The 27,270-nt window shown below is 43.1% G+C and overlaps 1 protein-coding gene across 6 annotated transcripts in view; it reads left to right on the forward strand.

The window, feature by feature from the left end:
* Positions 1-27,270, forward strand: part of AGAP1 (ArfGAP with GTPase domain, ankyrin repeat and PH domain 1) — a 561,813-nt gene that overhangs the window by 211,357 nt on the left and 323,186 nt on the right. For all 6 annotated transcript variants that reach the window (XM_090044999.1, XM_090045000.1, XM_090044994.1 and 3 more), the window contains exons 5-6: positions 3,444-3,585; positions 11,061-11,195. In XM_090044999.1, coding sequence (XP_089901125.1) covers positions 3,444-3,585; positions 11,061-11,195 — 277 coding nt within the window. The remainder of the gene's footprint in view (positions 1-3,443; positions 3,586-11,060; positions 11,196-27,270) is intronic.

A 27,270-nucleotide genomic window follows, 5' to 3' on the forward strand; every position in this document is an offset into this window, starting at 1 on the left:
TCTTGGGAGAGCCACTGCTCTCCCAGTAGAAGCCAAAAGTGTATAAATGTTGCGGATTTTTCTCCCAGAGCAGAAATAGGCACAACAGAAAGGACAAAAACCTGAGGAACCCCCTTCCCATCCCAACTTCCCCAGGGAGATGGTGTATTGCTCACTGGACTCTACTGCTCCTACCAAGCAGGGAGCAGGACGCATCCCCTTTTCAATCCTACATTGTACTGGGAGATACAGTTGGACTGAGCGTTCTGGGTCAGCCAAGGACTGCCCTGTCTACTGCTGCCATCTGTCTCTGGACAGACAGAGGGAGCCTACAGAGCACCCTGAGATGTGTGCACAGGGGTCCCCTGGCTGCACAGTGTCACCACAGCATGCTGTCTGCTCCTCAGGGTTCAGGATTCAAATAGTTGTTCAGGTGCATCTACCAGGAGAACAAGCCTGGGAGAATTCTCCCAGATCATTTGCATGCATGTACATAGCCTTAGTGAAGGATGTTAAGTCATCTGGTGGTGCTGTGACTTTCCTCCTCTTCAAAGCATATCACTTGCATTTATGTCACCTTTACCTTTCATCTTCAGCTTTGATTTTAGTTCTTATAGTTCAGTTACAGAAATATAGCAGCTTTTTCTGAAAAAATACAATTATTACACCATGATCATAGTTTTTTGGTGGTACTTGCTATCCATTCCATTCAGAGTCTTTGATTCATCAGCTACTGGCATGGTTTGATTGTCTACTAGGACAGGTGTTCACCTAATAAACAGCAGCATCACATGCATGCATGAGGGGACTTGATTTCTAACCCAGATGATTTTGAAGCAGGTGTGGTAAGGAAGTGGGATAAAGTTGAATTTGCCACTGCTTATACTGCTTTCCAAAGAATCTACATTTTTGGTGCTGTCAAGTCAACGTAGCAATTCTCACAGACATTAAATTCACTCTGAGAAATAAAGTATTTTGTAACCAGAAGGAACTATTTTAAATGGTCCCATATTTTTTGGAAATCCTTATAACCTGTAGTAGATGGAATACCATTGCAGTATTATATATTGGGAGGGAGTGGGGGAGAAGTCTTAACATTCTACAGAAACATTTAACCTTAGGAAAGGAACAATTTCCAGGCACAAGTATACTTACACATTTCTTACTGAATGAGGCATCTTCTGAAGAAAAGCTTAAAAAACGGTGCTTTATAAGAATATCCATGCTACAAATAAGTTCCAAACAAAATACAGCAGATTCTAGTGCATGAATGTATATTCAAGTCTGAAGAATTTAGACTCCCACAATTTTGTATGTTTAATTTTTTTTATTATACCTAGCATAAATAATATTTCATTACTGTTTTTTCCCATGGTCACAAATGGATTAGATGAAAAGAAATATATAAAAAAAACCCAGTATTGCCAAGTCATATATTAAAAGATAATCAAGTTGCAAAACTGAAATGTAGATTTCTTATTTTTTGTTTGTAATTTGAGCTTTTAGAATTTTGGAATTTTTAAGAAATAAGATCTGAAGTACTTGCGTAATCTCACGACTTCAGAAGTAGGTGCTGAAAAATGTGAAGCGTTGAAAGAATAGAAATAAAACCTCAAGAGCTGGGAATACTCAGATACTAATGAGCATAAACTCAGGGCAGAAATATTGTGCAACATATTCATTGGTTTATAGTAACCCATTTTTTTAAAGAAAGTGAAAAGGGCACTTCACCGGGACTTGGGAGACCTTGATATTGTTCTGAACTCTGCCAGTGACTGCTGTATCAGTTCACTCTTATGCCTGTTTCCCTCCACATTTTGTCTTGTCTGCTTAATTGTAAATCCTTTGCAGCAGAGTCTGCATCTTTCTAGGTGTGTGTAGACTGTAGTCTTTATGTTGAGTCTCTAAACACTGGAAATAAACTTAATTAGATGCACATTGTTACATCATGGTTATGGTGGGAGTTGGTAAGCTTTCCATTAATATAAAATGTGCAATAGGAATGAAGGCCTTCATTTATTGCCTTACGGCAGGAGGGACCAACCTTTTTGGCAGGTATGCCACAAAATAACCCTGCACCCTCCCTAAGTGCCACTCCAATCCCCTATCCTGCCTGATCTGCTGCTCTGCTTTCTGCCTTCAGCCATATGCTCCCTGCCTGATCTGTTGCTTTGCTTTCTGCTTCCTGCTCTATTTGCCATTGTCCCTTCTGTGATCTGCTGCATGTCATGCACACAGGTTGCCTGTGTCACTTGTGGCACCCATGTCACAGGATGGTCACATATGGTTTAAGAGATTTCTCCCTTAGCCAGTTTCATCTGTGATGAGAGAGATTTTCTGATAGCTTGTTTTCCCCTTAAATACATCAAAACATACTCCTGAACCATGCCTATGTATACATGTTTCAAACTTTCATCAATTTGGTGGTACCAGGGAGAACCAGCTTACTTTTCAGACTATAAAACATGACATTATTTTTATTACTTATTGTATTAGGACAGTTGTAAATTTTGGTAACTGACAATTTTGGTTTAAATTAAAAATAAATAAATAAATAATTTGTGGGATTTTGATGATATTTTGAAGTTAGTGCAAATCACTAGTTAGTGAAGTTAGTTAACTCTGGTTTTATGCTTTCTTTACCTAAGGTATCAATATGCACAGGTAAAAGGAAAAATGAGAAGTAACTGGTTGTTTCAGTAACCTCTGTATATTGTATAACAAAATTAATTCTTTGAAAGAGATTAGGACTATATTTACATAGGATCATAGGAAAGTAGGGCTGAAAGGGACCTCATGTAGTCCAGCCCTGTGCTTATAGGTAGGGTCATCCCTGATTAAACCATCTGAGCCCAGTGTCAGTTCAGCCTGCTCTTGAAAATTTCCAAGGGCTGGAGATCCTACAACTTATCTAGATAGCCTGTACCAATGCTTGAACATAGTCAAAGTTCCAGCCAGAAGGTTCCTCCTAATCTCCAACCTAAATTTCCTTTGCTATAGCTTGAGTCCATTGCTCCTAGTCCTGTCCCCTGTGGCCATAAAAAAAAAGACCATGTTTTTTCCTTGTATAATTGCCCTTAGGTATTTGAAGACTGTTATTAACCCTCCCCCTGCCCTACCGCCAGTCTTCTCTTTCCAGACAAAATAACCCTAGCTGTTGCAGCCTTTTCTCAAAAACCTTACCTCTTAGGCCCATAATAATTTTTGTAGCATATATTAGTGAGGTAAAGATGTTTGGGGGACTCTGCCTTATCCAAACCATTATTATAAATGTTAATCTACACCTTAACAAGCACCAAACTCACCACAAATATAAAAATCAAACGTATTTTTATTAGCATTGATAATAAAATTTGTCAAATGGATCGTTCTCCCCCCTCAGCTTTACCAGTACAAGATAAACTCATTGTTTATATTCTTCGCTTTTTTACCAAATGTCTTTCCCCCTCCCTTATTTTCTGCAGTTTGCCATGTGGGTGGATGCAGTTATATTTGTCTTCAGCTTGGAAGATGAAATTAGTTTCCAGACTGTTTACCACTACTATAGTCGTATGGCCAACTATCGTAACACTAGTGAAATCCCAATGGTACTAGTGGGAACCCAGGGTAAGTAAACTTGATTATAATTTCTCTAGACAGATGTAAGTTCCTCTCTTCCTGTCTTTTATAGTTCATTCTCTTTGGTTAGCTACCTAACTTAAAGTGTATTTTAAAAGGATAATTTTGTAATGACAACTTTTTAAAAAATATTTAATTAGATCCACTTTTGTATCAGCTTGTTTGTCAAAATTAGTATTTGCAGTCATTTTGTTGCTAAAGTCCAACATATTCCATGTTTTCACAAGTTACATGCTCCCTTGTCCTCTGCCCCCCTCCCGGTGTACCATGTGGGGTTATTCTGAGCCCTAGGGACAGAGGCAGGAATTTGGAGGTGATGGGGAGGGGAGACTGGAGACTCTGGGAGCAGGAGAGTGATGGGCCAGTGGGTAAGTGGTGCCTGGTTGGGGAACTGAGGGGGAGGCTGCATGTTTAACCCTTTGTGGGTTGTATGTGGCCTGTGGACTACCAGTAGGACAGGCCTGACCTTTGGTATAAGTACTTTAGGTAAGGCTTAGTTCTCTTTTTTAAAATTTTTTAAATGTGCTACAGCAGGGGTAGGCAACCAGTGGCTCAGGTACCAGAGTGTGAACCTCAGAAAACCTCCCATAATAGTACTTAAATCTTTCCCTGGAAAAAGAGTAATCTTGTAGAATCATTGCCATAGAACAGGGGTGCTCAACCTCCAGCCATGGGCCAAATGCAACCTGCAGAGCCTTGGAATCCAGCCCATGGGGCTCCCTATAGCTTGGGAAATTTGGCAGCAGGGGAGCAGTGGCAGTATTGCAAGCCCTGCCAAATTGCAAGCCCCTCCCTGCACCTGTGCATGGCCAGATTAGAGCCAGGCCATGCCCCCTTCCCTCCAGACATCTGGGTTGGGGCTGGGCTACACTCCCTTCTCTTTGTGACCCCAGACCATACCCATTTGCTTCCACTCAGCCAGGTTGGGGCTGGGCCATGCCCCTTTTCTCCTGTGGGGCGAGTCTGTGCTGCCTCCTCCCCTGAGGGTCCAAGTTTTGGCTTGGCCCAGGTCTCCTCCTACCATGTAGGTGGATTGAGGCTGGGCTGCCCCTTTCTGCTCTGGGTGTGGCCAGGTGTGGCCCTGCTGGATTCAGGCCACAGAGGGATTGGGCGTTGCCTTTCTGGCCTGCCATCTGAAGAAGTTGAGTATCACTGCCATAAAGCATCTACAGTTTTAAGTTATGAAAGGACTATGGGATTTTGTAGCTGGGAACCATTTCAAGACCACCAGCATCTGCACTGCTGTTCAGTTGTATTGACAAGTTTCTTTTTGGGAGCAGAGGGAAAAGATAAATGTGATGAATTTGTCACATTGATTCCTCTCCCCCTGCCCCAATCAGCATAACTGTTGCAGGTGGAATTTCAGATGTGTTTACTTTTAGCTTGCACTAGTGTGAGAGAGTGTAGAGGCGATTTAGTGCTGATAGTGTTTTCTTGGCTTGGATTTTGAGAGGCTGGGACAGGGAGTGATGTGTGAAGCAGGGGAAGTAGGGAGAAGGCACATGGCAAAAAATAGTAACAGAGCATTAAGGCGGAAGCAGATGACAGATAAAAACAGGGAAGTAGATGACATGAAAAATCTTAACATAGCAAAAAACTTCAGCAAAAACCAGAAACAGATTGCTGAATGGGCCAATGTCAACTTCAGAATAGCACTTTTATTTTTTTTAAATGTGTATGTGGGATCAGTGAAACTGAGCAGAACTATAATGTACATCACTGTACATGTCTTTGGTCCTTGTTATACCTTATGCTGTAAGCCGCATTATGTTAATCAGATTAGTGTTGACTGACTTGGTGAAGTAGTTGCATTTTAAAGAGAAAAACCATCTCTGACTAGCCTTTACCTGCACAGCTGTGATTTGCCAGTAGAGGCTTGTTGAGCAGGGGCAGGACTGGCTTGCTGTTCCTGCCAGGCAAAGCAAGCGCCACGGCTTTAGAGCTCACTTCCTCTGCCCAGTGGGAGCAGCAAGCCAATCCAGGCTCTACCTGGTGGGAGCAGTAAGTGCCAGAGCCCTGGACCCACATTGAGACTTACATTCATGTGAAATAATTGCTGCCTCTGTGTTTTAATTATTTTATTTTTTCATCCTGCCCACCACCAATCACCATATTCCCAGCCATACTTTATCAAGTAAGAAACTGATTTGGTCAAAGTATTTCTTTAACCAAAAAGATCAAAATTTATTTTTTTTGAATAGGGTGTAATATTATGCATGTTGAATTTTTTTCTTTTTGGGGGGGGGGGGGGGGGGGGGGAGGTTCCCTCATGTTCACTCTATTCTCAATTTAAGGTTTTTATCTGGACACGGATTATCTTTGTACAAATAGATTCATAGATGTAGGGTCGGAAGGGACCTAAGCAGATCATCAAGTCTGACCCCCTGCCCTGGGCAGGAATGAATACTGGGCTTATATAACCCTTGGTAAGTTTAAGCTCATATGACCCCAGCTAGGTAGTTATCAAGCCTCCTTTTGAAGACCCCTAAGGTAGGAGCTAGCACCACTTCCCTTGGAAGCTGGTTCAAGGGAATTAACATTGCTGTCTCTGAGTTTTCTGTTAATGGCGAAGAATGGAAATAGAATAAAGTTTTACTGATTTTTGGAAAAAGCCTCCACTCTGGTCACCCCTCCTCCTTTCTTTGGGAGGAGCCAGACCTAAGAGCAGAGCTGAGCTGCTGCTGTTGCTGCTTCCCTGGGGCAGCAGGGAGCTGGCAGTTTTGTAATCTGCTTGCAGTAGCGCAGCAGTGCAGTGCCCAGGCTGGAGCCTGAGAGCTGGTGGAGTAGAGAGAGTGCAGGCTGGGCTGTCTAGCAGGGGCTGGGTCTCCTGCCTCCACTTTGCTTGTTGGTGGGGGGTGCGGCTTCAGGGGGAGCCTGAGGTGGTGGGGCTCTGAACCCAGTGCTGCAGCATTCACTGCCCCTGCCAGCCAGAACTCAGACTAGCTTGCTGCTCCCGCTGGGCAGAGCAAGTGAGTTCCACAGCTGTGGGGGTTGCTCTGTCCAGGGGGAGCAGTGAGCCGATTCAGATGTTGGCGGGAGGCACCGTGGCTGGTGGTCATTCCAGGACTGTGCCACTCACTCTGTTTAGTACATCTAGGGGGTAAGGCACCATGCCCAGCCCCACTGCAGCCCAGTGTTCCAGCTCATCCTGCCTCGAGGTGGGCCCCATTGCATTCTGGGATGCTGGATGACTTTAACTTGCATAAAATTGGTATAGGGATCAAATCTTGGGAACAAATTTACATGGATTAGAGATAATCTTGCCCAGGAGTGGCGTAATTTTAACCCAAAGAATGAGTGCTTTAAGACACTTAAAGGTGTTAACGTGCATCCAGTTCAGGGGTTAAGAGCTCCAGAAGCCACCTAAAATTACTATTCAACAGTGCCCTCTCTTTCTGTGAACTTGTCTGAGTTTGTATAGAAATTTTCCAGTGTAGCACTGGGGAGGGTAAATGACACGTTTCTTCAAGTGACTGCCACTCAAGTTGAAAGTTGGGGGGCAGAGGATGAGTTGGTTCCCTTTCCCCCAAATTTTATGGTGGCAAGTGTATCTCTCTTACTGCTGGCAATCGTATTAATTCTAACTAGTCACTGGGAAGATGCTTCTAAGTGTTATGTCCCTACGAGGGTCAGTGACTTTCTCCTGCACACTAAACTGAAACTTTTGCCTTTTGTAAGAGGGTGGAAAATAGAGGGGTGCTTTCTTTCCTAATTCCTCAAGGAAAAGTGCAATCTAGATTACAGTATTGAATTCTTATTGAGAGCCAAAAAAGATGATCTGTTGGTTGCTTTTGCTAATTTTAGGTTCATTGTTGGCCAAATGCCTTTAGCACCCTCTGCTGGTTTTTAAAAAAATATCTAAACTTCATTCCCAACACAGTTGTTTAAATTGCTTGATTTAGATAGGAAATACCAAAATATAAATAATATATTTGAGTTGGTACATTGGCAACCAAAATGCATAATATTTGCAAGTTTTTAAATTATATACTTGAGACATGAATGCCAAGCACTACCTAGTCCATTAGCATTTCTCTGAATGCTGAGCACTAAGCAAAGGAGTAGTGGTAGCTGAGCAATAACACTTTCAATTACTGGGAAATCCTGGTGTACAAGTGGTTTATGGTATAAGATCAAGTGTAGTTAACTATAGAAGCAATTTGATATCTTACCTTTGAAGTGAAAGCATGATAACTGATTAAGCAAGTACCATCCTCTCAGTGACTTCATATTATTAAGTTAAAAAGTCATGGGGTGTCAGTAGCAAAATGTATCGTCAGTTTGGGTGTTTTTGGATATTCAGTGGGTATCCCTTAATTACAGGTAGAACAATTTGCTTTGCAATCTTTTGTTTCCCTTGAAACTGTATTGAATTGTTCTCTTACAGGAGAGTGTTCTGGTTAAAGCACAAATTGTTTAGCTTCTTTTGAAATAAGGAGGCAACATTAAGGGAATATAGTGTAGATCACTCCTTAGGTGATATATGAATTTTGAGAATTGGGTTTCTGAAGAGCTGTGCATGATCTTATCCTAGAAGAAAAGATGGTTCCAATTAATCTGGCCCATCTAAATTATCTTCTAAGTGTGTGTAGGTTCGTTTTCCTAAGCTCATTGTTGGGTTTTTTATAACCAGGCTCCAACAATCAGACAAAGTCTTTTTAGTGAGTAGTGAGTTTCAGATCAGGACTTCAGAGCGAGTCAAAGGGAATCTGGGCAGCATGAGCGAGCCAAAGTTTCTGAGGAATTCATTACATTGTGGAGAGGGCAGCTGTGTTTCCCTCCGAGGAGACGAGAGAAAAAAAATTGCTAAGTGGTGTAGGTGAAAGCTCCATTTAACATACTGGGCCCCTGAATTCACCTTCAGGACATACACTCAGGTAAATGAAATGCAAAGTTAACTCAAGTGTTTGTAGGATGTGTAATGTTTAAAACAACACACTGCTGAAAATAAAAAGTATGTAGGAGTTAAGGAGCACTCTTGTGGACAAAAAAATGTGCTGGGCATTCGGGGAGAGTTATGGAACTTACAGTGTGTATTTTGGAATTCGTTGGAGGCTAATTCTTGATCCGTAATGACCTTTTTTGTTTTTGTGCAAGAAACAGGCAATACTATATAGTACAGTTACATGGAGCTGTCATTTTATGTTTCATGATTAAACATGCAAGTTGTGAAACATGGTAGTTCAAGGTTGCATGTGCAAACATAACCTTCATCCACTTAGGCCTCTGTGTTACAATAGGAGATGACACAATGTTTCTTTTACTGCTGTTTTGTATACCCAACTATCCATGAATATTTTTAAAATAAATTTAATCTGTAACCTACCAGGTATGAAGTAGTGCATAATAATGAGAGTTAGGTATTCAGAGTCATTTTATGATTTCAGGGTCATTGGCTGTATTTTATGAATTCACCTTTAACTTGACACAATTACTGTTTTCCATCCAGTAAGCTAGATGAATCTCTGTTATCTTCAAGTAAAATTTAGTTTCCAATTTCTTATCTAATTACAAAATATTGTATGAGGTTGCCTGTTAAATTCCAGTAGTATGGAAGCATAAATATGGAAGATACATTTTTCATTAGAGTTCAAGCTTATCAAATCCCTGATGAAATAATTATTTCTAATTACTTCAAATTTTCTTTAACTACTTTAATTATTGTAATTGTGGTCCATATGTAATTGTAACCTAAGACATGTTTTTGGGTTATAATTACATATAGAATATAGTAGAAAAGATTTTGACTGAGATTCATTAATAGGATTCCACCTATCTGTGTTTCTCTGAGATACACTTCCTAACAGTGATTGATAACTGGGCTATGACTTCTGTAGATATTTTCTTGAATGTGTAGTAGTTGAATTCAGAGGAAAACCACAGAACTTTAACACTTTAGGGGGAAGATATTTTCTATAAATTAAAGATAATTTACTGAAACTTATTTATTGAGCACTTGCAATTTCCATCAAAACTTAGAAGTCATAAATACCCAGCAGCTTTGATTTATTCCCGCGCAGAACCCCCACCCCATAAAGATGCAACTAAATATTAGGGCTGTGTGAAGTTTTGGGTGCTGATTCAATTTGTGGGAGATTTGACTTAATTTGGTGGCTGAATCTCCAAATCTGAATCGAATCATGAGACCAACAGAAACGTACGAATCGATTTGAAGCTCTCTGAATTGAATTGGAAAAGATTCAGAGAGATTCAGAGATGCGGGCGGTCTCTGCTTGCCACCACAGGGAGCTGGACCCAGACTCCGTGCTGGTAAGTGAGGGGTGGGGTGGGGGAGGGCTGAAGGAGGGGGAAGGGGACCATGGGAGGACCCCGTCAGGCCCCATCCCTTGCCTGCTCCCACAACCCCCCCCGAGCAGCCCCCAACCCCCGCCCGCTGCCCCACCTAGCCCCAGCATCCTGGCTCTTAAAAAAAAAAGCAAAACAAAAAAAGCCCTGCATTCACTGGCTTCTGCCAGATGAGGTGGTAATCCCCGCTGCCCCCCACTACCCTGTGCTGCACGGGGGCTCTTCCAGAGGCCCCCTCCCCCTCCTTTGCAGTGGGGGGCAGCAGGGATCACCTCCCCCCCCACCTGGCAGCAGCTGGTGAGTCTACACCTTTAAAAAAAAAAAAAAAAAGACGGTCTGGTGGGCTGGTCAAGGCAGCCATTGACTGCGCTGGAGAGTGGGTAGGGGATGGGGGCTCATGGCAGAGCCCCCCATGCAGTGCGGGGCAGTGGGGTGCAGCAGGGATCTCTGGTTCCCCCCTCTCCTCCCTGGTCTGGCAGCAGTCAGTGTGTGCAGGGCTTTTTTTTTTTTTTTTTTTTTTAAAAGAGCTGGGATTCTGGGGCTGGGCAGGACAGCCATTGATGGGGCTGGGAGGGCTGGCAGAGGATGGGGCCTGTTTGGTTTGGCAATTTGGCAGTGGCCAAATTTCTGAATCAGATTCAGCCATGTTGATTTGGGACAGTGATTTTAATTACCGAATCAAAACACTGTCCCCTGAATCGGCCGAATCCGAACTGAATACTAACTACTTTGCACAGGCCTGTTAAACATATCTAAGGATGTATTTGTATCTAAAGCTTTGACTAACGATATAACTAAACGCCTATGTCAGTAGGAGAGAATAGAACATAAACTGTTATATATTGTTTCTCATTAAAACAATGGTAGTTTTCATATAAAAGTATGTGTAGCTGTCAGAAGCAATAAAATAATGCTGTATGGTATTTGATGCATTTTAGAATTAGCATGTGATGTCATTTAAGGTTGTACACAAACTACAGTTCCTTTTACATGTTTGTATAAACTGTGCAGACTGCTGGATGAAGGTTTCATATATTCTTGGATTACTCGTTGGGCTTGATATGATTACTTTTTTGTTAAATATAATATAATGTTGCTTAAAGATATAGAGAAGGGCAATTGCTAATGGTGGTTTTTTTTTCCTACTGCTACTACAGATGCTATAAGTTCCAGTAATCCTCGTGTCATTGATGATGTCAGAGCAAGGAAGCTGTCAAATGATTTGAAGAGATGCACTTATTATGAAACCTGTGCTACTTATGGGCTGAATGTGGAAAGGGTCTTTCAAGATGGTAAAGATCATTTCATTTCTTACACAGCATTTCACAAAATACCATAATCTGTAAATTCTTGGAATTTGACAAGTGTCTGTTGCATAGCTCACATCCATGGAAAGATTTAATCTCAGTTTTGGTCAAAAATAAAAAAAAGCAAGCTGTTGTTTTTGTTATTATTGTTTATTTTCATACCTGCAGATCCCAATGAGTAATTGTGGTGGTGGTTTTCTTAGCACTGTACATATACAGAACATTGTTCTGTCTCTGCTCTTATGTTGATCTGTTACATATAATTACCACATAAATAGATATATAACATAAAGATGCAACTAAATATATCTAAATAGGTATGTCTAATGATATGACAAAAGATGCCACTAAACACTTACATTGGTGGGAGAGAGTAGAATATTTATTGATAAAATTAAGGTTCATAAAATCAGGATTAGAAATTGCATAGCATCTATGTGGTTGGTACCAGGTGGCAGCTTTGTATGCTCATCAGAATTCCAAGCATGTCTTGAGGAATTTGAGAGAGGATGAAGGGGGTCATTCGTGGGAAGTGTTCAAAATTATTAGGGGCAGAAAGTATGAAAAAAAAGAGCAAATATGGCTTGATTGACTAATGTAGTTAACTACTATAACCCCTATACTTAGAAGTATAACTGTTCTTGAAAAGAGCTCCTATGTGTTCCTCAGGGAAAAATACAGTGCTGAAAGTATTCTGCTTATGAAACTGGTCTTTGTGGTCCCCCTAGTGGAAGTTCTATATGTTGTTTGTTTGAGGCGTGTATTTTATTGCTGTGATAACCAAATCATTTTGTTAACCCCCTTACAAAAACTGTTCCCTACAGTACTTGTTCTGTTTTTTCTTTAAAAAAAATAATTAGCTGGAACTTGGCTACCATCAGTATTTCTGGCTGTGCATGCTTGTACAGGAAAATTGAGAACTCCTAAAGGAGCTGGTCATTGCTAATCTTCTCAACAGAGCCCAGGCCTTTTAAATGTATTGGCAACAAATGAGGGTGTTAGGCTTGCAGCTTTGGAGGGTGAGATCTGCTGAAGTTTGCTGATCTTGTTCTGTAAATTCTAACAACCAAAAAATAGAGAGGGCATCTTAAAGGAGAGGTCTCTCTGGCTGTCTTCTTTATTCTAAACTGTCCTCTGCTAGTAGAAATGATCTACCTTTCAAAAAACCTTTCAAAAAATCATGATAGGTAGTGACGGATTGTTCAGATTATGAGGTTTGGTCTGGTAACATGGTACAGGTAATTTTTTTCAATGTTTCTACTTTCTCTGCTATTTTTCCCTTCAGGAACTGCCCTTCCATAGTTACAGGAGAGATTTTGTTGTGTTAATAGGTATCTATGTGGTGTACATGCAAAAGACTCCAATCAAAAATACAAGTAACTGACCCACTGAAATTCAAATACTGAAGTGGATTGTCCAAGATTAAATTACAAATGAGATGTTCTGTTCATCTACTTCATGGTGCTTCAGCTAATACAACTTTAACTTTCTGAACATTTGGGACAGATTTTATTAACACAAGTGCTAAAAAATCCACACTGTGTACTCTAGAAATTCCCTGAATCAAAAATGATTTCCTGAAGTCTTGATTGGATAAAGACAAACCTTTAAATTCCTTTGTTTTGGCTTTACTTGAAGTTCATTTTTCATTGCATGTCTTGAGCAACTCTGTATTTCTCTCTGGCATACAGTTAGTATACTGGGCCAGATTGAGACAAATGCAGCCGTGCAGTGTGGCACCACATACTGCACGTTCAGTTGTTCTCCGTACTGCAAGGGAACAGCACACAGGGTTTTTTTGACCCCTGGATTTCCAGGGGTCAAAAATAAAGCAGTATCACATGTGATGGAGCCTGCGGTAGAGCCGCCCAGAGCCGGAGCCTGGATGGCTGGAGCTGCACTCCACTGCCAGTCAGGCTCTGCAAGGCAGGACAGCTACTGCTGCAGCCCTGCGAGGCCCCCAGGACCCTAGATAAGGGTAGTGGGCCCAGCCCAATGCTGGTCTTCCCCTCTCCCTCCCCCCCAAACCTGGTGTAACTTGCTGCACACCAGAGCATGTGTGGCACAGGCATTCCCCAGGGACAATTAGCAGGAGCACGAGGTGCACCACCACTAGTTTTCCCTGGGGAACCAAATGTCCACGCATGTCTGGATGCGGCCCAGTTGTGCATTGTGCTCCAAATGAAGATAGTTCTCTCACTGATTTCAATGACAGAAGTGGTCACTTTGTTTTCCTCACCACAGTGAATGGCAAATGATCCAAACTGGAATCAGAAATTGACTGTTGAGCTGAATTACACATCCTTGGGGAAATGTTGAGAAAGATTCAATAGAATTTACCTATGATTTATACCTCTAGGAAGTGCCAGATTGAATTTATATTTAAGATATGGTATGGTTGCTCTTTCTAAGGGATCCTGTAGGGCAAACATAATTACAGTTCACTGAAAACTAAATAAAAGGATCATTACTGTATTTCAGTGCTTTGCCTTAAGTGATGACTGAGGGAGGATACAATTATTTTCAGCTGTTAAGCCAATCTGTGATTTATAAATATCATACCTAGTTTTGCAAATTTGCCCCTTTTACCTTGCTAGTCAAAGAACTGAAAAATGATTAGTGAAACCATACTTAACAGTCAAATAAAGATTTTTTGAAAAGTTCAGTATTTTAAGTGTTTTAACTTATATGCTGGCTAGGGGTGACACTGAATATATTTATTCCTGACCTAATTCACTGAAGACACCTACAGTATCATTATGACTGTACCAACAAGTCATAAGAGATTGCTCATTTAAGTGATTACTTATTAGTGGGGAGATGGCAAATACAGAGGATTTTAGTTTCTTGATATTGATTTTTGTATGCTGAGTTTAATGCTGTATTAGCTTTTATATAGTGCTTCATGTCTGTAAGCAACATAAAGCATTACTTTGTAATTACGTTTTTACTGTACTGCCCAAGATTTCATAGACATTAGGGCTGGAAGGGACCTTGGAAGATCAAGACCAGCCCCCTGCCCAAAGGGCAGGAAGTCAGCTGGTGTCATAGGATCTCAGCAAGATAGGCATCCAGTTTGCTCTTGAAGGTGTTCAATGTATGTGCATGAACCACCTCCAATGACAGGCTGTTCCAGAGCTTGGGGGCTCGGACAGTAAAGAAATCTTTATGTCCAGCCTGAAATGGTCTTGCAGTAATTTATAACCGTTCAACCTCGTTATCCCGTGGGGCACTTTGGTGAACAAACGTTCCCCCAGGTACTGGTGGTCACCACTGATAAACTTATAGGTGACCATTAGATCACCCCTGAGCCTGCGCTTTTCTAGGCTGAAGAGTCCCATGGCTCTCAGCCTGTCGTTGTAAGGTCTATTTTCCTGACCTCTGATCATGCACGTGGCTCTTCTCTGGACTCTCTCAAGCTTCTCCACATCCTTTTTGAATTGTGGAGCCCAAAAATGAATGCAGTACTCCAGCTGCGGCCTCACCAAGGCAGAGTACAAAGGGAGAATGATGGCCCAGGATTTACTTGAAAAGCATTTATGGATGTAAGCCAGCAGTTTGGTTGCTTTACTAGATGCAGCATTGCATTGCAGGCTCATGTTCATCTTGTGGTCAATGATGACCCCCAAGTCTCTTTCTTCCGTAGTGCTAGCCAGCATAACACTGTCAAGCCTTTGAGGATGCTGCAGGTTTTTCCTCCCATGGTGGAGAACCTTGCATTTTTCGGTGTTAAACACCATGAGGTTCTCGTCTGCCCATTTGCTGAGCCTGTCCAGGTCAGCCTGGATCACCCGCCTGCCTTCTGGTGTGGATGCTTTGCCCCAAAGTTTGGTGTCATCGGCGAACTTGGCCAGTCTTCTTCTGACTCCAATGTCCACATCATTAATGAAGATGTTGAACAATACGGGTCCAAGGACAGAGCCTTGCGGGACCCCACTGGTCACAGGACACCATGATGATTGACTTCCATCAGTTACCACCCTCTGGGTCCGGCCACGCAGCCAGCTGTCCAGCCAGTGGATCGTGGTGGACCCAAGGCCACAATTGGCCAGTTTCACCAAGAGGTGAAGATGAGAGATCATTTATGAGGAAACTGAATCCTTAGTTCAGCCAGGTTCTGGAATCCCTGTCTACCCCTACTTCTTCATTGTGACTCTTTAGGGGCTTAAAATAAGGCATATGCTTAACTACCTGTATAATCAGCACTTGAAGAGATTCTGCCCATGAGAGCCTGTGAAGTGAGGGGATGAGCAGGATAAGACCTCAGAAACTGCTTGACTCTCTAACAGTTCATCATTCCTCAAAACCAAATAGCATTCAGTATTATTGTTACAATGTTTTCAGGTCCATTCCCTAAAGAGCTGTCAAATTTTAAAGACTGAATTTGTAATTGTGTATAAAAACAGAAAGAAGTAGATGGGATAAATGAAGACATGTTATGGTAGTAAGGTAATGCTTTTTTATCCAGTTATGAATATGGACAAGTCTTTGTGACTCAAGATTTTGTCTTGAGTCGTGAAGGTTCAAGACAAGGATAACGAAAAGTCCTTTTTCAAGTATATAGGTAGCAAGAAGAAGTCTCGGGGTAATATTGGACCCCTACAAGGCAAGGCAGGACAGGGCAGTTGGTGACGGATGTGCGAAAGAAGGCAGAACTCTTCAACAAGTTCTTTGCCTCTGTGTTCCTGTCTGCTGACAATGGGGTGCTCTCGGGTGATAGCATAGAGAAGCCCAGGAAGGGTGTGAGTCCCCTGACTGTTAGTTCAGACCTAGTTCAGGATTACCTGGAGGGCTTAGATGTGTCTAAGTCGGTGGGCCCGGATTACCTTCATCCGTGGGTGCTAAGGGAACTGGCTGGTGTCAATGTGGAGCCATTGGCACGGCTGTTTTGAGTTTTCCTGGTGCTCAGGACCCCTGAGGACTGGAAGAGGGCCAATGTGGTCCCTATTTTCAAGAAGGGGAGGAAGGAAGAGCCTGGCAACTACAGGTCAGTCAGCCTCACTTCCATCCTGGGGAAGGTCTTTGAAAAAATTATCAAGGGCCACATTAGTGAGAGCCCTACAGGGGAAGTGATGTTGAGGGGTAACCAATCCTGCCTGACTAACCTGGTCTGTTTCTATGACCAGGTAACAAAGAGCTTAGATGGGAAGGAGGAAGTCGATGTCATCTTCTTGGACTTCCAGAAGGCCTTTGACACAGTGTCCCACCCAATTCTGGTGGGCAAGCTGAGGGACTGTGGCATTGATGAATGCGCAGTCACATGGGTGGCAAACTGGCTCCAGGGGCGCACCCAGAGGGTGATGGTGGATGGGTCGATGTTGACCTGGGAGGGTGTGGGCAGCGGAGTCCCCCAGGGCTCAGTCCCTGGGCCAGTGCTTTTCAACATCTGCAATAATGACCTGGACGAGGGTGTGGAGAGCGAGCACCCTGTTCAAGTTCGCTGATGACACCAAGCTGTGGGGTAAAGTGAGTACACCGGCAGGCAGGGACCGCATCCAGACAGACCTGGATAGGTTAGAGAAGTGCGCGGATCTGAACAGGATGCAGTTCAACAAGGACAAGTGCAGGGTGCTGCACCTGGGGAGAGGGAACCAGCATTATGGTTATAGGTTAGGGACTGACCCTCTCAGCAGCACAGAGGCAGAGAGGGATCTTGGAGTCAGGATTGACTCCAGGATGAATATGAGTTGCCAATGCGGCGAAGCAATAGGCAGAGCCAACCGCACCCTGTCATGCATCAAGAGGGGCATCACTAACAGGTCCAGATAGGTCTTGCTCCCCCTCTATGTGGCGCTGGTCAGGCTGCAGCTGGAGTACTGTGTCCAGTTCTGGGCGCCGCACTTCAAGAAGGACATGGAAAACCTGGAGAGGGTCCAGAGGAGGCCACTCGTATGGTTGGGGGCCTCCGCGGCCAGCCCTATGAGGAGAGGCTGAGGGACCTGCATCTCTTCAATCTCCGCAAGATGAGACTGAGGGGGGATCTTGTGGCTGCCTACAACCTTATCAGGGGCCAGCAGCAGGGACTCGGGGAAAGTCTGTTCACCAGGGCCCCCCTTGGAGTCACCAGGAACAATGGCCACAAGCTGAGGGAGGATAGGTTTACGTTAGAGATTGGGAAGAACTACTTCACTGTAAAGGTGGCCAGAGCCTGGAATAGGCTTCCCAGAGAGGTGGTGCTCTCATCTTCCCTGGAAATCTTCAAGAGGAGACTGGATAGGCACCTGGCTGGGGTCTTATGACCCCTCCCAACCCCAGTGCTCCTTCCTGCCCATGGCAGGGGGTCAGATCTGTCTAGGTCCCTTCTGACTCATTGATTCTATGATTTTAAAATTTGGGTTGGAGTTTGTTTCATATGTGTTGCTTACGCTGATTGTGAAATAGCTAATTCAAGGAAGATTTCACCTGATTGTGTAGAAACTTGGTGTCCTGGGAGGACGATAAGGAAGGGGCAGGAGACTCCTTCCATGGTGTGGGTCGCGGTGGGAATAACCTGCCACGACAATGAAAGGAAAAGCCCTGAGAACAGGGCAAACTTACCTCCCTCAGACACAGCCAGGCTAGACGAGCCACAGAGGGGCAGAACGCCCACGTGGTTCACCAGCTGCTTTTCTCTGTGGCTGGGGCCGGCATGGCCCAGTGATGTTAGCAAGGAACCCCACCTGGCAGGGATAAAAGCTGGCAGTGGGAAATCTTCTGTATACTTTTTATTGGGTGCTTATTTTTGTTGGGTCATTGTTTTTGGTCATTCTTTAAGGTTTAAATTGATTTTTCTTTAATGGACTTGTCATATGAGTGCCTGCTTTTAATATTCTTCTATACCGCCTCCCATGAAATTACTGTGAGGTAAGGCACTATCACAATAGGAGTACCAGAAGTGGGTCCAAAATTAAAGATCCTAAAGTCATATTTTCTACTGCACTTGGTTTTTGGTGGCAGAACAGTTATCTAAAGGGTTCTTTTAATCCCTATCAGTCTGGATGTTTTTAGATTTCTTCATTAACATGTAGTTCTCAGTTGTTACTCGTCAAAATAGAATTTATCAATGACAGTGAAATCATTATTTTAATATTTCTTGTCAGCATAGTATTATACTGACTGTGTTCTGCCCCAGGATGTCTCTCTAATGACTTGAGCCTTCTTGAATTAGCTTGATGTACCATTAATGCATAAAAATTGCTTTTATATTTGTTCAGGATGTAGTAGTAATTGCATATCTTTGGTTTCTTTTTTTATGTACAGATGCTCTCTGACCCATATATAACCTTTCTCTATGTAACCTTTGCATCAGACACCCATGGAGAAACATGTCAAAATGTTACCTAGCTATGTAACATTTTTGTTTGACTATCTGACTACAAACTCGAGTTTCTAATGTGAATTTGTTTTTAGCCTGAAGACTATATTGTAGTTAATTTAGTTTTGGTTTTGTAGTTAATCAGTTATTGAAACTAATTCAGCGTGTATTTCCATGAGCACAACAGAATCTAGACACAAAAAAATCATTGTTCTACATTGTATCATTGTTCATATAGATTAAATGCTGTTATAGTATAGTTAGTGTTAAAGTACAAAGTTGGTTCATGTTTCTTAATTACTAAGCTATGTTTTTTTTTTCTAGAACAAATTGCTTGGTTAGTATAGATTGTTTGGTTTGGTAGCAGTGATACATAATTCAGGCCTTGCCATTATGTATAGAGGTAAGTTAACAAGAAGCCTTGTCAGATAAAGGATTGCTACAACTTCAGTGTTGTCTGCTATGTTGTTGTTAAGGTTCCGCTAAATAAATTAATGCAGACTGGAAATAAGCTGTCAGTGGAGTGGAGTCTTTCAGTCTATTTAGTTATCCTCATTACTGCAGATAGCATGGCTGCAAATTGTATCCTACTAATAACAGTGATTTTTTGACATTCTAAGCTAGTTTAGAGCATGCACCAAACCAAACAAGGAAAATGGTGAAAGACCCTCAGAAGAATGTGTTTAGCTGTGTATTGGAGAGGGTATTTGATTGAACTTGTGCAACATCTCGCCTCCTTTCCTGAATCTTGGATTTTTCCTATTTTAGCCACTTTTGTAACAGCCAGTTTCACTAAAATACATTAGCAAAGCCTTCACATAGCAAGAAAAAATTGATGCCGGTTTATAAAGTGTATCCTTTCCTCACGTTGTGGTGTTGCTACCCTTTGTTGTGCCAGGTTGATGAAATTTGAAAACGAAATTGTTAGACTTCTGAAAATGCCTACTGGACATGAAAATGATTGTTTTGCTTACGATTCTCGCTTGGTCTAGTAACAACCCAACTGTGTGAGTAAAAAGATATTTTAAAGAATTAACTTATCACTTTAAAGGACAAAGATGACACAATAGTTTGTGTGTACTTGGGTTATACAGAAAGACTGTCATTTGCTATCAGTATTGTTGAGCTAGTTTTTATCAATGTATATTAATTAAGAAATGTAAATCAGCTTAATGGGTGGAAAATATAGTCTTAGTCCTATTTACACTGACAGATATTAGGGAGAGGCAATATACCCTCTCTATACTAGATATGGCCTAAAGGGTTCCTCAGTTTTGAAATCAGGCTGGAGCAATGTAGACCAAAAGTGCCACGTGAAGCCAGGGAGCAGGTCCTCTGGCTCTTATAATTACTTCAATTTCAGTAATGTACAGCTGTGACCTTTCAGTAGAATGCTTATGGCTACAGAGCAGCATTTGGAGTGACATGCCCTGATTACTCATTAGCTAGTCTAGTCAAAAGTGGACAGTATAGGCCTATTTAAATGATGATTCATAGTGCATAGCAGCAGCACTGCAAAATAAACGCTTTGGCTCAAATCACTTGCAAATGTGAGTGGTGCATTTAAAAAAAAGAAATAAAAACCTTCGGTTTATTTCTAACCTAAAGTGGAGTCGACCATGTTCTGCAGTGTCAGGATGGAATGAATGTTCCAGCTTCAGTTGAAGACAGGCTGACACTAGGACCAGGTCACCACCACTTTCTTCTGCCACCTGGTGTAGCAGGGGTGAAGTACTTGGCTATGGCATAACATAACATGAGCAAAGCCTCCGGCTGTGGAAGTCTCTGCTCCTCAGGCTGAATCCAACAGTTTTGCAGGCCGGATCTGGCCTGTAGGCTGTAGGTTGCCAAACTCTGACCTAGAGCACCAGACTGTCCTGGTATTGGCTACAAAGGACCAACTCTCAGGATCATCATAAATTCTAGTTTATTGTATGGGATGTGAAGTTACTAATAAAATCATAAATGCAAACTTTGAGTTATGAGGGGTACCGATCACCTTAGTGGGCGCGCGCACACACACTCACTCATTCAAACCCATGTGTATAGTAGCTGCTGTAGTGATTGTGGGAGCACTGGTGTTAGTATATCTATGTATCTGAGGCCCTGGATTCTGCTATCGATGATCAGCTTCCTTCTTCTCCAGAAGGAGATCGCCTGCTTTTCCTTCTGGCTTGGTAGGTCAGGTGTTGGATGGGAGGGCACCACTGAGGGTCATGCTTCACTGCCTTTTATCCCTTTCTGGCAGACTCGTGTGATCCCCCAGCATCATCTTGGCTGCCCAATCCAGAGGTCGTTGTCCCACATGAGTGTTGAGTAGCGCATGACAGCTGTCAGTCACAGGGGTCTCTGCCTACCAGTAGTGCAATTTGGGGAGTCCACCCTTGACTTGAGTGACTCAATGGCTGTATCGCCATGGGTTACAGGGATAGTCAATAGAGTGGGTGCTCAGTTCCAGGAATCAGTTCCTTGGCTTGATTAGCCTAAAATGGCTTGTAGAGTTTTTTGTAATGGTAAGTTCCTCTATTGTCAGTTAACAGCCAGAAGTTCTTGCTTTGTCATTTAATTATCTACTGATCATCATACATACTCACATTCACTCAAGGGACCAGCCCAATATAACAGCTTTTATCACTTCACAATTACAGTTTCAGTGCAGTTTTTAATAAAGGTCCAGGGTGTAACTTAATTCTACAGGGAGTACATTCCTTAAGGGTTTAAAAGGAAGTATAAAATACAAAATAGAAAATGCCATGGTAAAGACGAGACAGATTAAATATAAAACATGCACTGTGAGAAACACATAAAAATGCAGTGTGAAGTAGTAAGGATCAATGGCTACCGGGGACAGTAAGTAACTTACATTAGCAACAGGATATATTTACAGTCTTTGAAGTGGATATTTTAGTTCTTTTGTTTTCTTTAGTGATACTCAGCTTAATTGATACGTAGATGTAGTTTTTAGGTTTCTCCTATAGAAAGTCACTTCAGCTTTCTGGCTTGCTCTGAGCCTTGCCACACCTACTAGGTCTCTGCCAATACTCAGAAGAAAAAAGTAATGTACGAAATGGGTGGAGGGGGGGAGCTGTCAGGAAGGGTTTTTTTGTTATGCTGGTACATATTTTAAGGAGCTGCTTGTTTTCTATGAAAAAAACATTTTTCTGAAACTTTTTTGTCATGTACATACATGCTAAGCATTGATGGATTGGTGTATGCAAGCAATCAACAGTTCTCTGAATAATTGTTCACATATGCATTCTTGCCTGTGGTATATTCAGTCTCCTGAGCTTTTGACTAGAGACTTTTGCCTTAGCAGTACCTCTAGAATATGTTTTAGCCTACCCTTGTCTTTTCCCTACACCGAAGGGATAAAGGGCTATGTACACTTCCCTGTTGCTTAGTTCCTTTCAACTACCTAGCTGGGATGAAACACTTTATTGGGCTGCCTTTACAACTTTTTCAGTTGGAATCTAGCTATCTTCCTTCTCTTGTCATTGATGTTTGCTCTTCTCTTCTTAACTTTAGGGTTGAGGGCACCCCTTTCTGCACAAAGTTGTGAGTTTGACACACTGCCTCCCTCCTTTTTGATCATAAGTTTTTCTTATGTGCCATGGGTCACCACTGTCTTGGTTCCTCAGCTTTGTTCAGGATTCAGAGAATTTCACAAACTTCTGGCTTTTTGTGGAGGCTTTCTCTGTTTCTCAGTTTCAGAAATTCTTCCTCTTGTCAGGGGGAATGCTGGTATTGGATGCCCATTCCAAGTATTTTGGTTCGGGAGAATCATGCATCACTATCACACATAATCCCCTAGCATGATGTACTTGGGCCTTTCTCATCTTTTCCCTCCTGGCCTTTTGTTTCTGGGAGTTTGAACTTCGCACTGATTATGACCATCAACTGAGTCTATCCATCTTCACATTTATCAGCAACTTCCTTTCCTGATAATTCAGGTTCCATGCATCCTTAATCCTTGATCAAGCCTGTCTCCCCAACATACATATCAGTGCCAGAAAGTTCAAAGGAGCTTTTTATTGAGTTCTCATTCTCACTCTCTGAAACAATCCTGGACTGTCAGAATTTGCATTCCTGATGAATTATGCCGTTCTTGAGCTAGAAAAACCCTGTGAGCACACACTTGCCTCTGCTCTTCAGTATATAAGTATGTGGACATAAAATATAGGGTCCTATCTAAAAGGTTCAGTCTTTGTTTATACTTCCTGCTCCCTCATCTCTAGTAGGAACAGCCAATGAAAAGTCTGAGTACCTAAGGCTAAGCAACCAAAATGCATGGACCATTTTTTAAAAAGGCTTATTTTTGTGCAAGTTTCCATTTCTGAATTCCTAAGTAGCGAGTTCTATTTGTAAGATATGGTTTTAAAGTTTCATAGTTAGCTAGCTGAATCAGTAAAACTGACCTTCTTACTTGACAGAGCTCTTAACTTTCTTTCAGAGGGCTAGATGACTTCCATGGCATAAGTGATACTAGATACTGTGAGGACAACTTTTTGATCATTGGCTACTAAGAGCTTTATGAGGAGGCTACCTTTGTTACAGCGCTCTGGCCTACCTGAGGAGGCTCACCCCTGGTCACCAGACATCTACTTTACAACCTTGCAACCTCAGTCTATAATCACCACTACTACGTTGCTGTACAGTGCAGATCACCAGTGCTCACGTATTTACAGCTGCTGCTTCATTAGAACTGTTTAGTCATTGAGAACTTCCTAGCAAGAGAAAGATTTCAGAGATTTAAATAGTCCTGCCTTCCTTTCTACATCTGATCATGAAGCTAGGCAAGTCATGGACAGCCCCTAAAGATTCCTCTCTTTCTGGAGCATTTGTGGCTTTATCATGCGTAGACTGGGATGACCTCAGACTTTTGAATCCTTTAGTAGTGAACAGCAGTCATACCATTAAACCGACTTCAAATCCGACTTCCTAATCCTTTCAAGAAATCCATTTCATGACAGTCTGCTACAGGAGGCAGTTCCCCATCACAAAGGAAAGGGGTTGTTTAGTGATTCCAGTAAGGAAGGGCACATATATCTAAGAAAGCAAAACACAATCCATGAAATCAAGTTCAAGATGACCACTGTACCATCTATTATTTTGTCATTTGCAAAAGGGGTTATGGACCCACTTCTCTTGAGTTACAGAACTCATGTTTTCATATGACCTTTCATACTGGTGATATCTTTGTTTTTTGTGACGAGACAGGACCACTATATGTGTATGACCTTTATGGTCTTTTCCTGACCTTGGGGATCTTCATCAACATTTTCTTGATGGTATATGAGCACCTCAGAAAACAAGGAATAGTGATTTACTAGTGTTTTGATGACTGGCAAATAAGGGAGACCACAAGAGGAAACTTGGGAGGATCTGCAGATCATAGTGACACTCTTTGATTTGTTGGGCCTTCTTACCAATGCCAAAAGACTGCTGTGATTTTGACACAGACACTGAATTTAATTGGTGCTGCCCTGGACCAGGTACCAGCAAGGGCTTACCTTCTGGAGGTAGGTAATTCAGAGCAGATTAGAGCTGGGTCTCCTATGGCATACATATAAAAACCTGCTTTTGTACTTAGCTGCAGGGCTTCTTGTACTTGGATCTCACTCTGTGCCAGACTTCCACAGGCCTGGTTAAAGGCAGTGTATTCTTCAGGGTGATGTCCTCTAAGCACAGTAGCTGATAATTTAAAAGTTTCTGCTGTCCATCTCACTTAGTAGATCTGAACGCTGCTTACAAAGTATATGCCCTTCATCTTTCCCTTCCAGCAGTAGTAGCATAAGAGTGAAGTTGTAGCTGTGAGGCTCCAGAAATTATGCGAAAGTAAGAATTTCTTAAGATGATATCTTTTATTGGACCAACAATATAGTTGGGATGAAATTAGACAAGCTTTGAATGCAAGACATTGCAATCTTAGGTTTGATTATAATGATCCAGATACAGCAATAACTCTGGAGGGATGAGACCAAAATGTGTAATCTGGACTGTGCCTGGCTTGTAAGCCCATGTTCATCTAGCAGCTACAATAGTTATTGCCATTCTCTGTTGATGGCTGATAAACCATTTCAAACCCAGTAGGTTTTGACTCAAGGACCAAGCTGAAATGTTATTTTTTGTTAGGGACTATGTTCTTCTGTAAGACCCAAATCAGGTTCTTATGGCCATTTGACCCCAGTATCCTTTCCTGCCCATGGCAGGGGGTCAAACTAGATGATCTGCTTAGGTCCCTTCCAAACCTACCAACTATGAAACTATGGCCCTTATGTGACCAATTTTTGAGCCAATAGTGAATAACAATCCCTGGAATTGTTGGTGATTCTTGGTAGTGGTTACCTTTGCAAGGAGAATCAACCTTCAAGGCAAATCTTTCCTGCACCACCTTTAATCTAGATAAAATAGTCATTTGGACCCACAGGATGTTCTTCACTAATGTGCTCACCAAATTCCATCTGAGTCATCACCAGTAAACTTCCCCAAGTCTCATCCCTCTTGAGGGAAATCCTCCACATTTGCTTAATAACAAATTGTTGTCTTACATAGGACCAACATGTCTTAGTAGCTGTACCTAAAAGATGTAAAGAAAGAGACTACCCTACTCTGGGCTACCAAGTTACATGAAGTTGATGCCAGAGTGCCAGGGTGGAGCCTTTCTCTCCCTTCCATCAGAGCTCAGGCTACCTATGTAACTTCCCTTGACAATGTTTCCATAAGTGCAAAGTTTACTCCAAGTAGCAAGGTGCCTACTTGGAGCAAAACTTTTATCTTGCACTTGTAGAGTAAATACTGTGTCTAGCAGTGTAGTCGTTTAACTAAGAAATTCCAACCCACCTCCAGATATGTGTGGGCAGAGATGTAGAATCTGCCACAAATTAGAATTTATATGGGAACATTCTTGGCAGCCATCAATCCTCTGGATCATACATGCAGGAGGTCCATGTGACCATCATACTAAGACCTTCCATATGCCTAAGTAAGAGTATGGAGGAGTGGAGGCTTCCTTAGACCTATTATCCCCCTTTTTAGACCACTGAGACAGAGTCCAAAGGCCAGACTGAGTCCAGACATTTAGTGTCTTGATGACTGTAGCTTTTACCAGAGAGCAGCAGATTAGAGCTGCTGCTGATAGCCTAATGCCTCAGCAAGGGTGTTTCTGTCAGAATGATTTCCCTTAGCCTTTCTCCATCCAAGGAGTACCCACAAGGCAGTAGGGGCTAGGGTTTTGAGGTGCCTGTACTCACCTTACTCTGGAGATTGAAACATTGTAATATTTTATAGGAGCTACCCTGCCACAAGTAGCCCCTCCACATTACCACCAAGCCCTCCAGTCAGATACAGTTTATGGTGATACCCAGGACTTATGTGACCATTACCCAAAGAAAAAAAGTAAATTAGCAATGACGACTTCTTGACATACATTTGTGCCCTACTCTCCATTTCTTAGAATCAGGATCCTAATGTTCTCTGGTTAAGACAGAGGTGGGCTAAATACGGCCTGTGGGCTGGATCTGACCTGTGGATGGGGCTTTGTCCAGCCCACAGCAGGTCCCTTGGTTCCATCTCACCCAGGCACCAGCTAGCCATGGTGTATCCTGCCCACTGGGCATGCAGTAGGGCCCGAGTCACTCTGTGGCTGGACTGCCTTTCTAAGTAGCCCAGGCTATGGTGGCTTCTTCCAGCTGCTGGCCTTGTGGTACTGATGGAAACTCGCGTGCAAATCCCCTACCAAATGCACCCCATACCTGCTCTGGATTTGCTTGTCCAGGCTCATCAGTGGCAGCAGCGGTGGCTGCCAGGAAAAAACTGTTGCTTGGCATGGGGGAAAAGTGGCCCCTCCCCCTCACCACTGCCGGGCAGTTCTTGGTGCAGCCACCTGGAGCTTGCACCACACCAGGCTACCTTGCGGTTGCTTTGCACTGTCACTGATGTCACACTGGGCAGCCCAGAGGTGATGGTGATGGCGGCAGAGCTGCAGGGCAGTCCAGTGCAGCATGGGCTCTGGGCAGCTGCAAGGGGGAGGGGCCACTCTTTCCCCACACAGAGCAACAGTTTCTGCCAGGCTGCTGCTGAGTCTGGACAAGTGAGTCCAGAGCAGGAGCAGGCCATGCCAGGTTGGGGCAGTGCTCACGGGTCCCTACCAGTACCACAGGGCTGTAGCCAGCAGTGGTGGCAGCCAGAAAGAGCTGCCCCAGCCCTGCTGCATGCCCAGGGGGAGGCAGGACATGCCATAGCCGGGCAGTGCGGAGCAGGCACGGGGTGCACTGGGGCTGTGCACTGTTAGCAATGCAGGGGAGGTGCTGCAGGGTGCACAGGCCCAGGCTGTTGTGGGGCAGGGGCAGGTGTTGACAGGCTCAGGGGGGTGTGCGCAGGGGGCTCCCATGAACATCCCACCATACCCTCAAGTGCTCCCTCACAACTATGCTCTCCCCCCACACAATCACACACCACACAAACACTGCGCCCAGCCCCCACACATACACCCACACGCCTCTGAGGAGAGCCCTGCTAACTGCTACATGCACATACCTCACCACGTGCATAGAATCATAGAATCAATGAGTTGGAAGGGACCTAGACAGATCATCTAGTCCAACCCCCTGTCATGGGCAGGATGGAGCACTGGGGGTGGCAGGGGTCATAAGACCCCAGCCAGGTGCCTATCCAGTCTCCTCTTGAAGATTTCCAGGGAAGATGAGAGCACCACCTCTCTGGGAAGCCTATTCCAGGCTCTGGCCACCCTTACAGTGAAGTAGTTCT

The sequence above is a fragment of the Crocodylus siamensis genome, chromosome 4 (genome assembly GCF_052110815.1).
Source record: "Crocodylus siamensis isolate JL-2025a chromosome 4, ASM5211081v1, whole genome shotgun sequence".
In the NCBI taxonomy this organism is placed as follows: domain Eukaryota; kingdom Metazoa; phylum Chordata; order Crocodylia; family Crocodylidae; genus Crocodylus; species Crocodylus siamensis.